The sequence below is a fragment of the Vanessa tameamea genome, chromosome 6 (genome assembly GCF_037043105.1).
Source record: "Vanessa tameamea isolate UH-Manoa-2023 chromosome 6, ilVanTame1 primary haplotype, whole genome shotgun sequence".
In the NCBI taxonomy this organism is placed as follows: Eukaryota; Metazoa; Arthropoda; class Insecta; order Lepidoptera; family Nymphalidae; genus Vanessa; species Vanessa tameamea.
The window spans coordinates 9,356,876-9,371,209 of NC_087314.1; the positions used below are offsets into that span (position 1 = coordinate 9,356,876).

Sequence of the window (14,334 nt, forward strand, 5' to 3'; positions counted from 1 at the left end):
CTACGCGGGCAAAGCCGCGGGTAACAGCTAGTTTAATATTAAAAAAAGATTATTTTATACATAATATTTAAGTAAATCGTAATGGAGGTTTCTCAAGTTATGCTAATGTTCAGCTCATTTCGAAGTATTCATTGCGTTTCTAAAACGTTATGTTAAGATGCAAAGAGAACTAGATCCACGTTAAATCTGAATACTAATATTGACTTTGTATTTTGTAGAAGTTTTAGAAACCTCAAATTGTCAAAGTACTTTATGGGCTGTATGGTAATGAGATTAAAAAATAAATTACTCTCAAAATACTCGCTTATTAAATTGCCTTAGATCAGGGGTTTTGGATATCTCATAATCCAAAATTATATTGTGTAGGATATTTTGACAATAATTATAATAATGATCAACTCATTTAGATTTTATTTTTACAGAATTAATTTTTTACTGTATAATTATATCTAAAGCATATTACTCAAATAATTGTACAATCACAAATGAACTATTTTTTTTTAAACTGACAAATAATATTTGAATAAATACAAAATACATGTTTTCTTACATGTAATATTAAAAAAAATGGCAAATCTGTTTATATTTTAGACAGATATAAAAAGCAATTTCTGCTTGCATAATTATTAATTACTGCTTGTAAATTATATAGTTTCATGTATTTGAAAGGTTGAGACAATAAATGATTGTTAAATAATTTCCGAATACAATTATTTTTTAGTACTTTGTTCTTAACTGGACAGACAACCTTCACATTGGTTACGTAAATTACGTCACAGAAATTGTGCGCGTGTTGTGGGTTACAAATTTGACGCCCCAAGCAGTAACAGATTGATTCAATTCTTTCTCGTAACGTCTCCGGTATATATTAAGGTTTAAGTCAATGTTAATTCATCAGTTTCACTGCGGAAGTCTCAGAAGAAAGATCAACATGTTAGCTAAAGTGCGTTTGAATCAAATACTTACGAATTTAAAATTATGCAGGGAATTTAAAGTCGAATTGTTTTAACGTTATGAAAATTCTTTCAGATTTTGGTTTGTGCTATCGCTGTGACGGCGTGCGTCGGGCAGGAGCGCATCTACAAGTACAGACCAGTTCAACAGGAACAGCAAAAGGAATATAGATATCCTTCTGTGCACAAGACTCTAGGACTTGTTAACCAGGAACCAGCTCCTATTCATGAGAACGACCAAAACGCACCTATCTATGTTCCTGCTTCTTTGGAAGTCCAACATGAGCCAGCAGTTTCATCTCAGAGCGTTCTACATTATCAACCGGTCCACGAGGAGTCTCAGTCCCAGGAGTCCTACGGAGAACAAAATGAGCAGGCAATCGCTTACAAGCAGTATTATCAAGGACACGAGCAAGTGAAACTTCAACAGGCTGCACATGCTAAGATTAACCCTCAATCTTTGCACTATCCGAGCGTATCTCACGAGGCTCACTCTGCGCCAGCTCGTGAAGAAGCCCACTACATTCGTGTACCGGCTCACCGTTACGAATACGCTCAAGAATCTGAGCACCAAGCGCCAGCTCATCACCAAATTGATGCCCATTCCCACGATGAGCCAATTGACTATTATGTAAGTTCTAATTTAAAACGCTAACTCGTTCACGGATGTCCGGAACCTATCTTATAACAACTTTCTATTAATGTATTCGTATCACACTCATCTATTTTATTCACAAATCAGATCATTAAATCGTTTAACGTTTACGAAATAGTTTTGTTAAATATGTTGTTATCTTTTATATAGGCATACCCTAAATACCAGTACGAATACAAAGTTGAGGATCCACACACCGGAGACAACAAGTACCAGCACGAGATCCGCGATGGCGACAATGTAAAGGGCGTTTACTCTCTGCACGAAGCCGACGGTTCCATTAGGACTGTTGAATACACCTCCGACAAACACCACGGGTAAAGTTAAAAACATTATTAGAATTTTCGTTTAGTTGATATTTTTGTATATAGCATAACTTAAACAATGTCCATACAAGGCATTAATACGATTTGATTACAATTATATATAGTTGAAAAATAGGCTTGGAATTAGTAAATAATTTTTATATAGTATAATTTTGTATCTTAAAACAACTAAGTACTGAGTTCCTTAGTTTCTTCAAGATAGAATCTATATTTCATTACGATCCGAATATTACATAAATTAAAATTAAATTTCGAATTAACAGTGTTAGAGTTTACTTAAACTACGATTTTACAGTTTCTATCCAACTTTTCTGTATTATTATTCTAAATTAGTTTATATTTACTTTCAGATTTAACGCTGTCGTTAAGCACTCAGCTCCTGGACAACACGTGCATATTGAGAGCCATCATGAGAATTAAATTAATTTCCTATTTATTTAAGACTGACTGAGTCTAAATTATTGTCGCTGTTATTGTTACTATATGTGTAAATGTTTTTTATGTTATTATGTTTATTATAATAAAATGTGCTTTTATCTCATTCTATGACTTTTAATTTGAAATATATGAATATGTGATATTATACTATTATTAATACACATTTTTTGTTAGGCTTATGCAAATTTTTAACGATTAATTTTATTATTAATTTTTTTTCATAGAGGTAACAAATATATATATATATTTAAAATAATGAGAATTATTTCATTAAAACGATAATAAAAAAAATATGTCAGACCAATAATATGCATGAAACATTTTTTTTAATTATTTTTAACAGTGAAAGGAGACGGAAGATTTCATTTAATCGGGGTTAACGTCCGCGCAAATTGTATCTTGAATGAATGAAATAACATTAGTAATTTATACACACTTACACGAATTGTTTTGTGAATGTGTGTTTAAATTGTTAACCAGTTGAGGTAATTGACTTCCAATACTGGCGGCAGTGATTATCGTATTTTTGCAATAAAAAAAATTGTTCCGAATCAAATCAATTTAAACCGACATCAAGTAATGTAGGTAGTTCCTTATTATAAATGCGAAATAACTCTGTCTGTCTGTTGCTCTTTCTTTATGCTTAACACCTGACGAACAATATCTAAAACGCAAGCAAAGTTGCGGGCGACAACTGGGTGCTTATTATGGAGTAATTTATATTTATTCATTGCTTATATCTTTTTCGTCGCTCATAAAACATGCATATAGTATGTGTACAAACACAAACACACGTTTGTATTATATCTGTTCAGAATTGTTTAAATTAACTGACACTAAAAAAGTAAACAGTTTTATATAGTGTATGTATACAGAACGGCTAGACGAGATTAAAATCTTTTAAGGTTTATTCTATTGAGATGTTACCAGCTTGACGTAATAAAAAACAAAATTGATTTGTTTCACTTTGTTAAATATTTAATTTTTTTTTTTTTGTTTGGAAATTGTTCTTCTTATTAATTATTTAGGTTATTATCATAATTAGAAAAATAAAAAAAATATATATTTACAGTCGCCTGTCAGCGCTTGTTTTTGATGTTTTATTGTCTGTCGCTAATATTCGGTTATAGTTTTAGCTTTCCAACACACTATATTTTTTAATTAATCTAAAACTATACACAAGCATTAAAATATTCTGTTATACTTAACATAAGCGAAATTACGTAACTGTATGACTGCAAAATATTATTTCTCAGTATTAACGTAATAGTAAAATCTTTGACCGGTTACGACAAAGCCGTGTTAGGTTATGTATACATGTATGAATGATAGAAGTACATGGTCATTTATTTTGCAGCATTTTAATTAATATAATTACCTCGTCCTTTTCACACCAACCATTACACATTTGGAATAAGGAACACGTTAGTTACAGTTTTGGTAGTTAAATAACTGATGAGTTGTACTCAGGTTGATATATCTTACATTCGGTTTTTAAAGCTAATTATCGACACATTATAACACATTCCAAACGTAAAAGGAGTCGCTATAACCATACCTAGTCATATTCCATACAATACATCGTCTGAAAAAAATATTAAAAGCAATATGCAAATTACCATTTGAATTTGTTATTATTAGTTTTTGCTTCCAAAGCAAGAATTAATGTATAGCTTGATCTATACTAACGGAACTAATTTTTTAAATATTTTACGTAATTAACGCGCAAATCAGGATTCAAGTCCTATATCGCCTTATAAATCAGTGCAGAGGGCTAATACGATAGCCTGTATGATGCTCCATAGACGTTTAAACTACTTTTTCTGATCATACTGTACTTTCCTTTACTCGTGCAGCCTGTCGGCTCATTGTACCCGAAAATCCTGCAGCGCCCTTCGGGTGCAATAAAACAATCCGGGTGCTGATGGGGCTGCCGCGAATCTTTAGTGCGCCGTAAATGTTCGCGGAATATCGAGTCGATTGTTTATATAACACGATGCGTAAAATATGTCAAACGCTAGTGCGCAAAGTCAGTAGCAGCACCAACAGCATCCTTAGCATGATAGTTAGTAGACTTGACTGCTTGTATATCACTGTTGTGCAATCGCTAATGGAATGCCGCCCAGTGATTGTAAACAGTGTTTCATTTTATTTTTACTTATTGCACTAACACTAGTAGGATAATAAAATTGTTACAAATGAAATGGTTATATATTCTGAAATAAATTATTTATAATTATTATTATTATATCCATTATCTCAACTTTTAATCAAAATCTCGATCAATGTTGTTGTATAAAGTCAAAGTCAAAGATAATTATGTTTACAGATCTTGTGATTGAGATTATTCGTAGTTTGCGACTATTTATATTGCCTCGTTTGCTTAATGACTAGCATATGAGACTGCATATCACGAGGTCCTAGTAGCAAGCCCCGGGTCAGGGAAATAAAAAAAAATATTGGAGTTTTCTCTGTGAGAATTTCTCAGTAGCAGCCCGGAAAATTTGACAGTATTATGGTGTTATTGATTAAATAGATATTTTTATAAACAAAATTTATAAAATCATTGTAATGATTAAAATTGTTAGGTATGTACAGTTTCTAAAACGGATCGTCGATACTTTTCTCGTAGTAGATTCATCTATACTAATAATATTATAAATTCATAAGGTACTCTGTCTTCAATCTGTCTCCAACGACTGTGCCTGTCTCCAACGAATTTGATGAAAAAGCAAATTTGATCCCCAAGGAAGGACATAGTATATTATACATTAGCAACTTGTACTCGTAAAAATCTTTAGGTAATAACCCACACATACCAAACATAAAAAAAAACAATCTATTTATAAAATGTATTTATTAAATTGCACAATGAAATTATTAATACTTTTTTTTATTAATATTAGACTAGATTCATCATCAAGCATTTACAAAAAATTTAAGCACATATATTTTCTTAATGATGGCCAATGACGTATTGAGGTGCGTGGTGAGTCGCTGGCTGAGCGTGAGTAGAATGACCAGAGTATTCAACTTGAGCATTAAACCTAGAAAATTAAAAACAATATATGTTAAATCTTTTCAATATACCATTTCCAATAAATATTACAATTTTTTGTCGAGCACTTATGACTTAAAGATATTTAATGTAAAGCTGGGAATACAGATTTTACAGAGAAAAACAAGCATCAAACGATTTACTTTAAGTACTTAAATAAATAATTAGAGAAGTTAATAAAATACAACTGAATTTAAAACTCCATGATTATTCGTCTTTACAATCTTGTATTTAGTAATATGGCGTATTTAATAATGATTTTTTACTTAATGTTTAATAGATTCGCCAAGATTACATAGTTCATTTAAATATTTTTATGAGTACGCGTCAAAGGTTACAATATTAGCAGCAGTAGCAGTAGCAAACATTATTTTTACCCATTGTGGCCATCAGCATTGTAATGGACGGTGCGGATGGAACCGTCAGATTGATGCAGGCTGTAGGAACCAGTCACGTGATCACCATCACGGGCTTCGTGCTGCGACTTAATGTCGCCCGTATGGTGGTCAGCGACGCTGTACTCAAACTCGTATTTTGGGTGAGCCTGTAATTTAAATGATATTATTTATTTGTGTTTTATTTTACTTTACACAAAAAGAAAATAATACAGAAAAAAATCATCATCAGTCAATCGCAATCCATTGACGAATTAGTAATTATAATTATTGAATTATAATTTAATAAATATAAAATTGTTGAAAGATCTATGAGAAATTACTTTTCTTTTAAGACAATAAAAGTTTTATTATTTATATCCGCTATATGTTCAAAATAACGTTCATTATGTTGTGTGTATACAAGTAATCAATTTATTTTTATTCAATCGTCTCGAAATCTCGTGAACGTAAAATTTTCACTAACTATTTAAATAAAAATTCTAATAGATAACTTAGGTACTTACGTTATATTCATAATGTCCTTGAGACTCATGTTGATTGTAATGAATGGGTGCATGCTGGAGAGCTACAGAAGGTGTTGCGTAGTGAGCTATAGGAACAGCGTGGTGGGATGTTGCTTGATGAGCGATGGGAGCCAAATGGTGGATAATTGGAGCAGCATGCAAGGTGGTGGCATGGTGCGCGATAGGAGCCGAGTTATGGTACGCAATTGGAGACGCATGAATTGACTGTACGTGATTGTATCCTTGATTATGGGATGTATCGTGGCGTATTATAGATTGGGATGACGTGGCATGTCCATGTGAATGGTGTTGAGCGCCAACTGTTATAAGCACTGTGGTGAAGATGAAAATCTGTAATATAATAAAAGGTATAAGCGATGTTTAAAAACTGCTTTTAAATTATAAATAAACGTCGTGATAATGATTCTTACTTTAGAAAACATATTTTTTATAATAATATATGATGATGTGAACTCCGCGAGCGAATGATAAATATTTTTATTAAAGTCGTTCTTTTATACAAAAAAATCCTGCTTAATTTTAAAGAATATACTGGTGCAAAATGTAAAACGGGTTTCTTGTTACTAAATATTATATATATTTTTTCCATTATCTCCTTATCAGGTCAATAATGAAGGTAAGTGCAATCCTTCGTTTACTTTCACCATTTTTATTTATGAGTACTTTTAAGTCTTTGTTGAAGGATTTATTGACGGAATTTATCAATTTTTATTACAATTATATAATTATACTTACTCGCTTTGTTTCTTATTGGTAGTAGGGTTATGTGCTAGCCGTCTAGGTAGGTACCACCCACTTATCAGATATTCTACCGTCAAACAGCAGTACCCAGTATTGTTATGTTCCGGCTTAAGGATGAATGAGCCAGTGTAACCTTCAGGCAAAAGGGACATAACATCTTAGTTCCCAAGGTTGGTGGCACATTGGCGATGGTTAATATTTCATACAGCGCCATTGCCTATGTGCGGTGGTGACTGTGACCACTTACCATCAGATGGCCCATTTACTAGTCCGCCTACCGATATCATAAAAAGAGTTTGTTACATGAGAATCATTTTTATAATTTTAACTATTTAATTAATAATTAAAACCTCACAAAGGTGTCAATTCGCTTAAATTCGTGCCGTTAACGTATTTCCTACTTCCCATATTTTGATTTAGCTAACCCAATACTTAGTATTCGCATTTTCTTATAATTTAAATAATAAATTAAATTTATTTTTTGGGTTCAGTGAAATGATTAAATTATTACAATTAGATTTTATTATATAATTCGTTTGCTGTATTTGCTTAGAAGTCATTTTGCATCGTTTCAGGTCAACTCATTACCAGTTATCCTATATAAATATTTGTATTTGAATAAAAATTCTTGAAGTTTTTATTATGCCAGATTTATTTTGCCTTATAATTGGCTTCTATTAAATTAATAATTATTTCTTTGATTTAAATATTGATATAAATCCTATTTAATTAAGGGTATTTTATGTAATTGATACTGGCCACACTCAGCCTCATGGTTTCATGAACTTAAGTTTTCGTTCTTTTTGCATTTTTATACCATCGGTTCAGCATCGAATGCAAACTTCAAATTCGATATTCTGAATATATAGATGAGTTATCCTAATACTTGAGTTTATTAATTTTTGATGATCAGTATATCAGTGCTTTAATAGCATATATTAATAATTAAGTCTTGAAGTTTGATATAACTTTTTACCACATCTGCCTACCGACCTTTAAAAATTGTAAGTTTTTAATTCTTGTTTTTGATCAAATGCCTTAGTTTACAATTCAGAAAATCGTTGTCATGTTCAATTTATGGTTTACAGTGATTTTGACCCATTGGAATGATTCTCCGGAGTTGAAATCTTCATTAAAAGTAAGCAGGACTTTAAACCTCCGGAAGGTAAATTATTGCTTACATCTCTCGTTAAAGGTTATATAGGTAAGATTATGTCTTTTGGTTATTTACGTAATTATTAAACCGGTTTATTTCGTATTGCAGGAGGGTTTTTTTTATATTCACCATGTGGATTAGAAATTTTAAGCTGAAATATTAAGAGTGGACGGCTGCAGTTTCCTGCTGGAGTGTGTCCAGATACCTGCTGGTGCTTTAACAAGGATGACATGCCTTTTCCCTTAAATATTAGCATTATCCACGTATAACTGGAAATTTGGTGATGTACATTTTTATTCAAAATTAGTTTACACCGACCTGGCGAACTAATTAATAACTATTAATTTTAAATAGGATACATTCTAAATTATAATACATTTGTTTTTCAAACGTATTTTTATCTCAAGTAATCCACGCTTAGTCTAGCTGGCATAATTTTTAGTTATAGAATAACTGAACAACTATAACTAAATTTAGTAACTGTAAAACTAATTTACGATCTGTAATTGTAATAACAATACGTATAACACACCAATATAATTTATTACTTATAATTAAATAGTTATATAACAAAAACAGCTTCTTTCCTCCTCTGCCCCCAGTTTTGTTTTAAAGATAACAAGTTATTAGAGCAATTCTGTAAAAATATATCATTATATAAATGAGGGTATTTAGAGGATCGATGATATCTTCGTATAAAATAGCGTATCGTCAGAGTAATGTTAAGTATATACTATACTAGTAAGTATATATACACTATACGTATATGCTATAAAACCATATTACTAAGTGTTTACAGACTAGCTCGTGGAAAAGCAATGTTCCTTAAAATGTATTATTCACATAATAAATAAAAGAGCCGAAGTTGCCCAGTGGTTAAAACGCGTGCATCTTAACCGATGATGTCGGCTTCAAGCCCAGGCATGTACCACTGAATTTTCATTTCACTGAATGTCCGTAATTTGTGTTTATAATTCATCTCGTGCTCGGCGGTGAAGGAAAACAACGTGAGGAAACCTGCATATGTCTAATTTCAACGAAATTCTACCACATGTGTTTTCCACCAAACCGTATTGGAGCAGTGTGGTGGAATATGCTCCAAAAACCTTCTCCTCAAAGGGAGAGGAGGCCTTAGCCCAGCAGTGGGAATACAGGCTGCTAATGTAATGTAATATAATAAATAAATGTGTTTTTTAAAACTTACTATGTTGTCCATTGTTTATAGTGATCAAGATTATACTAAGATATAAAGTAAAAAACGTAGTGCATGTACAAATTATGTTTGCGATTGCTTGGATAGTTAACTTAACAGAGACAGCTCTGCAGCATGCGCGGTTCGTAAAGTTGGACAACTAACCTATGTTGATACTGCTCGATTGGTATACTTTGATTAATTTCTTAGCATTTTAGGGTAAAGTTAAACTTTTGTAATATTGAAACTGTTTTACTTATGCCAAAAAGAGCCGTCCGAATTATTTATAATCTTATAGCTTGATACTTCCTTTGTGATGTAGAATCCACTTTCCGAATCGGTGGTAGTTTTACATTCAATTAAATACTGCAACATGACAATTCAAACGTGTTTTTATGAGTCTACCCGAATAAAGTATAATTTGATTTGACAGAATTAACGACATAAAATTTGTATAAATATTAAACATCATTTTTTTATGCTATTATTTTACAAAATAATCCGAATTAATCACTAATATAAGGGCATATATCCGTTTAAGCTCTTTTATAATTTTTATTTATTTTCACCGTTACGGGCTTTTTTATGACATAGGCGGACGGGCAAATATGCCACCTGATGGTAAGTGGTAAGTACGGCTGACATAGACATTAGCGCTGTAAGAAATGAGCAATTATTATAAGACTTAATTTTAGAATAATATCAAACTTTTTTTTTAAATTCATTTATTATTTAAGCTTAAGATAAAATATACTAAGTTACATTATTGGCTAACAGTTACATTCTGAAATAATTTAATGGTGAGACAGAACGTATTGCGGCGCGTGATGCTGAGCGTGAGCTGGTTGGGCGTGTGTTGATGGGGCGGAGTTTTCTACTTGAGCATTGAATCTGTAAATAAAAAACAGTATTAAAGAGGATATGCCTTTCAAAGACATATAATATGTCGTTTGTAAACAGCCTTTCTATATTTAAATTCAAATCATTACGTATATATCAATTACGAAACATGTTTTTATATTTCTTATCTCATGGGGTTGTCAGTAGAGAGCAAAATATATACCCGTTATGTTTATCAGCGTTGTAGTGGACGGTGCGTACGGAACCATCGGGCTGGTGCAGACTGTAGGAGCCGGTCACGTGGTCACCATCACGAGCTTCGTGCTGAGATTTGATGTCACCAGTGTGGTGGTCTTCTACGTTGTATTGGAATTCGTATTTAGGGTGCGACTGCAAAACATAATTTTATTAGAATTTTATAGTGATTATTAAATAAGTATTTTAATGAGAATTTACACTGATTACATATTATATAATGATATGGTAATTACGTAGTAATCCTGGTGTTCGTGAGCGTCATTGTGTTGGCTGTGGTAGACGGGAGCTTGGTGGTATGCGATAGGAGCAGCGTGGTGAACTACAGGAGCAGAGTGAACAATGGGGGCAGCGTGGTGGACGGAAACAGCGGGTTGATGGTAAGCGACCGGAGCAGCGTGGACGGCGATGGGTTGGACGTGGTTGTAGCCATGTTGGTCGTGGGAGATATCGTGGCGGATGATTGATTGAGAAGAAGTTGCGTGACCATGACTTTGTCCATGATGCTGGGCGCTTGCTGCCATCAGCGAAGCTGTGAAGAAAAGTACCTACAAGAGAAAATATTATGTTAGTGATCTATTTAAAACGATTTACTTGATGATAATTAAAAAGAAATATTGATTTAACTCTTACTTACTTTGAATAGCATTTTATGTTTTATGATCTGAGTTCCGGAGTCGAATGATATTAAACCGAGATCACTCGTGCTTTTATATTCGTAATCTCATACTACGTGTGTTTATTATGGACATGTTACGCACGTTTGTTTGAGGTGACAACTTAAAACAAGTTTATATCAAATTGTTCCACATAAAATTAAGCAACTTACACTTTTTAAGAAAGAACACAAACTTCTAATTCGCTTTGAGGCATATGTATACTTAATTTTTTTTGTAGCTGAAGCGTCTTGTATCTAATATTATGTATAATAAATTTACAGAGAACAATTGAAACTGGTTCAATTCAATTGTTTATAAGAAGCTCACGTCACGTCAGCTCTTATGAGAGCCACGGGGTTTTTACTAAGCGCCGCAGAAATAGGATTCTTAAATAGGCTTGTCGTTCAACAAGCAGCCATAAATATACCAAATGATTTTTTCATACAAAATACTTTTGTTTATTGCGCCATCCCTTATAAAATAATTGTTTACTTAGGAAAATATATTATATAGGATATATGTATATGTTTAAAATATGTTGCAGTTGTATTTCAATTTTTTTCATTACAGTTCAATTCATGCGTATCTAAATAAAGATTTATGATGCCTTGATGTATTTTAAATTAACTAAAATTTAATAAATCATAATATTATAATGAAGACCTAAATAAGCCTATATGACCGCCGTTTAGCTGTTAAATATTCCAATCAATAAAAAAAAGTTTTAAGCAACCCACTATGACAATGACTGTGACACTATGACTTAAAACGTGTTTAAACTATAAACTCGTTTCCAGTTACAATTTGTAATCAAGTTCCGATATAATCCGTTCATTGTAAATATATTAATCGTTCAGAATATAAAAGGCAAGAGTTATTTTAAATTTATATCATTCTCATCAGAGCTTCAGATCAAATAATACAAAATGAATTTTAAAGTGAGTTTAATTAATAAATAAATTATCATCGAAAAGCAGAATATAAAATTTATAGTTTTTTTTTAATTAGATTCTAATATTAATTATATTTTAAATAGGTTGTCATTTTTGCCGCTTCGCTGATGGCAGTAAGCGCGCAACATCACGGTCAAAACCATGGCCATGCGACATCTTCTCAATCCATCATCCGACACGACGTCTCTCACGACCAGGGCTACAACCACGTACAACCAATTGCCGTCCACAGTGCTCCTGTATATCACCACCAACCAGCTGCTTACATCCAACACGCCGCTCCTATCGTCCACGCTGCTCCAATAGTACACCATGCTGCTCCCATTGCGCACCATCAAACTCCAGTCTACCACAACCAACATAATGATGGTCATGAACACCAGGACTACTACGTAAGTTCAGTCATTTGTGTCATTTAAAAAATGAGGATTTTATTTATCTTTATAAAAACCAGCTTTAAAAATATCCAAATATTAACTTTAAGTCTATAAGTAATATGATCTTCATGTATTTTCAGTCTCATCCTAAATACGAGTTCCAATACAACGTAGAAGACCATCACACCGGTGACATCAAGTCTCAGCACGAAGCCCGTGATGGTGACCACGTGACCGGCTCCTACAGTCTGCACCAGCCCGATGGTTCCGTACGCACCGTCCACTACAACGCCGATAAGCATAACGGGTATATTTTTTGCTCTGTAGTCTATACTAACTTTCTTATGATTTATGATAAAAAGTTGTTTCGTAATTGATTCGTACGTAATCATTTGAATTAGAATTTAAATATAAAGACTCCAAACTATTAAATCCTAACTTAAGTAATCCTTCTATCAGAAAAAAATCTGACTTTTTATGTTTATTAAAAGCCATCAATCAAACGCGAATACAAAAGATTTAATCAAAATATTGTTATTACGAGTATTATAATTGGGATTTAACCCAAAGAAAACTATTTTGGTAGGAAATGAAAGTATTTTTAAAAGATTTTACGAGGAAAGGTTTATCAAATATGAAATTCGAATAATAGAAATTTAATTGGGTTTTATATTTTCTCAGATTTAACGCACAAGTTGACTACTCTGCCCCATCAACACACGCCCAGCCGATTCACCACGCTCCTGAACATATCCTATCTCATCATTAACTGTTACAAATTTAATAGATGTAAGGATCTCAAATTATAAATTATCTAAATAAAATGTAAAAAAAATATTACAATTTCATTTTTTCCTAAAAACAATTTACTTTACCGATGTATATAATCTTATCTATAATCTTAGTCGAATTTATTTGGGTTACTTGTTGAACGATTATCATTTGTATCAAAAAACAAAAATTGCAAGTTATTTGTCAGAAATATATATTGATTTACATGTTTTATCATAATTCCTTGATGCAAATATGACGCTGATGAAATATAATCATATTCTTTCAATAATGGCTTAATCAACGTATTGTGTAGTAGAATTACCAGATTATATAAAAAAAACAAATGTAAAACCAGGCTAACATCATATTCAAAATCAATATATTCTTTATTTGAACGGGCCCTAACAAAAAGTTTTCGTCATTAGTCGAGATTTTAAAAGATTTTATGTACAGATTTAACTTGTTGATGATGAATATTATACCGAGAGGATGAATATTCTACTGAGAGGGACTGGCAAAAACTTCAAAAGTTAATCTTTTCCACCAATTAAATAACAAGCGTGCTAATAAAACATAATTAAATATCCTGTCTGAAACTTTAATAATACCAACTACAAGTTTTTTTTTGTATCATCGGTATAATTTTGTAATGAGTAATAGGCCTTATTTATAATTATTTAATATACGATTTGAATCTTTCAATTGGCAAAGTCAATTATATAATCTACATAAGCAAAAATATTAACCACATAAATACATACTCAACATATTTCTTTCTTTAGGGTTCCATACCTCTAAAGTAATAAATTAACCTTTATGATTAATTCGTTTTTCGTCTGTCCGTCTGTCTATCTGTCCGTCAAGGGTTTGCTAGGCAATCAAAAGATATGGCCATTTATATCGCATTTACAATACATTCGTGAATTGAATCAAAACTTATAGAGCTCGTTGACTGAGTCATAAAGTTCGACAAGAAGCAATTTTTTTGTAGAAAATGTAAAGAAAAAACCGTAAATTAATTGTTATAACAGTATC

At 32.0% G+C, this 14,334-nt stretch overlaps 4 protein-coding genes and 1 long non-coding RNA gene across 5 annotated transcripts in view; 3 read left to right on the top strand and 2 right to left on the bottom strand.

Annotated features, from left to right (window-relative positions):
• LOC135193335 (uncharacterized) overlaps positions 1–14,334 on the top strand; it is a 375,120-nt gene that overhangs the window by 185,708 nt on the left and 175,078 nt on the right. The window lies entirely within an intron of this gene.
• Positions 863–2,423, top strand: LOC113393317 (uncharacterized). The gene is made up of 4 exons (XM_026630134.2): positions 863–943; positions 1,030–1,584; positions 1,759–1,925; positions 2,285–2,423. Exons 1-4 carry the CDS (start codon positions 884–886, stop codon positions 2,352–2,354), a joined length of 852 nt encoding a protein of 283 aa, XP_026485919.2. The 5' UTR covers positions 863–883; the 3' UTR covers positions 2,355–2,423.
• LOC113393285 (cuticle protein 19-like) lies at positions 5,329–6,999 on the bottom strand. Its single transcript, XM_026630094.2, has 4 exons — positions 6,991–6,999; positions 6,332–6,682; positions 5,808–5,974; positions 5,329–5,419 (listed from the first exon to the last, which is right to left on the bottom strand). The coding sequence occupies exons 1-4, from the start codon at positions 6,997–6,999 to the stop codon at positions 5,329–5,331; spliced, it is 618 nt and encodes a 205-aa protein (XP_026485879.2).
• LOC135193326 (cuticle protein 19-like) lies at positions 10,207–11,208 on the bottom strand. The gene is made up of 4 exons (XM_064215186.1): positions 11,174–11,208; positions 10,773–11,084; positions 10,505–10,671; positions 10,207–10,332 (listed from the first exon to the last, which is right to left on the bottom strand). Exons 1-4 carry the CDS (start codon positions 11,183–11,185, stop codon positions 10,236–10,238), a joined length of 588 nt encoding a protein of 195 aa, XP_064071256.1. The 5' UTR covers positions 11,186–11,208; the 3' UTR covers positions 10,207–10,235.
• Positions 12,099–13,341, top strand: LOC113398455 (cuticle protein 8-like). The gene is made up of 4 exons (XM_026637200.2): positions 12,099–12,133; positions 12,232–12,540; positions 12,666–12,832; positions 13,207–13,341. Exons 1-4 carry the CDS (start codon positions 12,122–12,124, stop codon positions 13,292–13,294), a joined length of 576 nt encoding a protein of 191 aa, XP_026492985.2. The 5' UTR covers positions 12,099–12,121; the 3' UTR covers positions 13,295–13,341.

Bases quoted from the DNA above. Each gene is read 5' to 3' on its own strand.
- LOC113398455 (XM_026637200.2), top strand. The intron at 12,541-12,665 runs GTAAGTTCAGTC...ATGTATTTTCAG, and splicing joins ATGAACACCAGGACTACTAC to TCTCATCCTAAATACGAGTT. The intron at 12,833-13,206 runs GTATATTTTTTG...ATATTTTCTCAG, and splicing joins AACGCCGATAAGCATAACGG to ATTTAACGCACAAGTTGACT.
- LOC113393317 (XM_026630134.2), top strand. From the start codon at position 884: ATGTTAATTCATCAGTTTCACTGCGGAAGTCTCAGAAGAAAGATCAAC. The intron at 944-1,029 runs GTGCGTTTGAAT...AAATTCTTTCAG, and splicing joins AGATCAACATGTTAGCTAAA to ATTTTGGTTTGTGCTATCGC. The intron at 1,585-1,758 runs GTAAGTTCTAAT...TCTTTTATATAG, and splicing joins ATGAGCCAATTGACTATTAT to GCATACCCTAAATACCAGTA.
- LOC135193326 (XM_064215186.1), bottom strand. The intron at 10,672-10,772 runs GTAATTACCATA...TATGTTTTGCAG, and splicing joins ACGAACACCAGGATTACTAC to TCGCACCCTAAATACGAATT. The intron at 10,333-10,504 runs GTATATATTTTG...TTTTATTTACAG, and splicing joins AACGCTGATAAACATAACGG to ATTCAATGCTCAAGTAGAAA.
- LOC113393285 (XM_026630094.2), bottom strand. The intron at 5,975-6,331 runs GTAAGTACCTAA...TTTAAATTACAG, and splicing joins AAGGACATTATGAATATAAC to GCTCACCCAAAATACGAGTT. The intron at 5,420-5,807 runs GTAAAAATAATG...TTAATTTTCTAG, and splicing joins AATGCTGATGGCCACAATGG to GTTTAATGCTCAAGTTGAAT.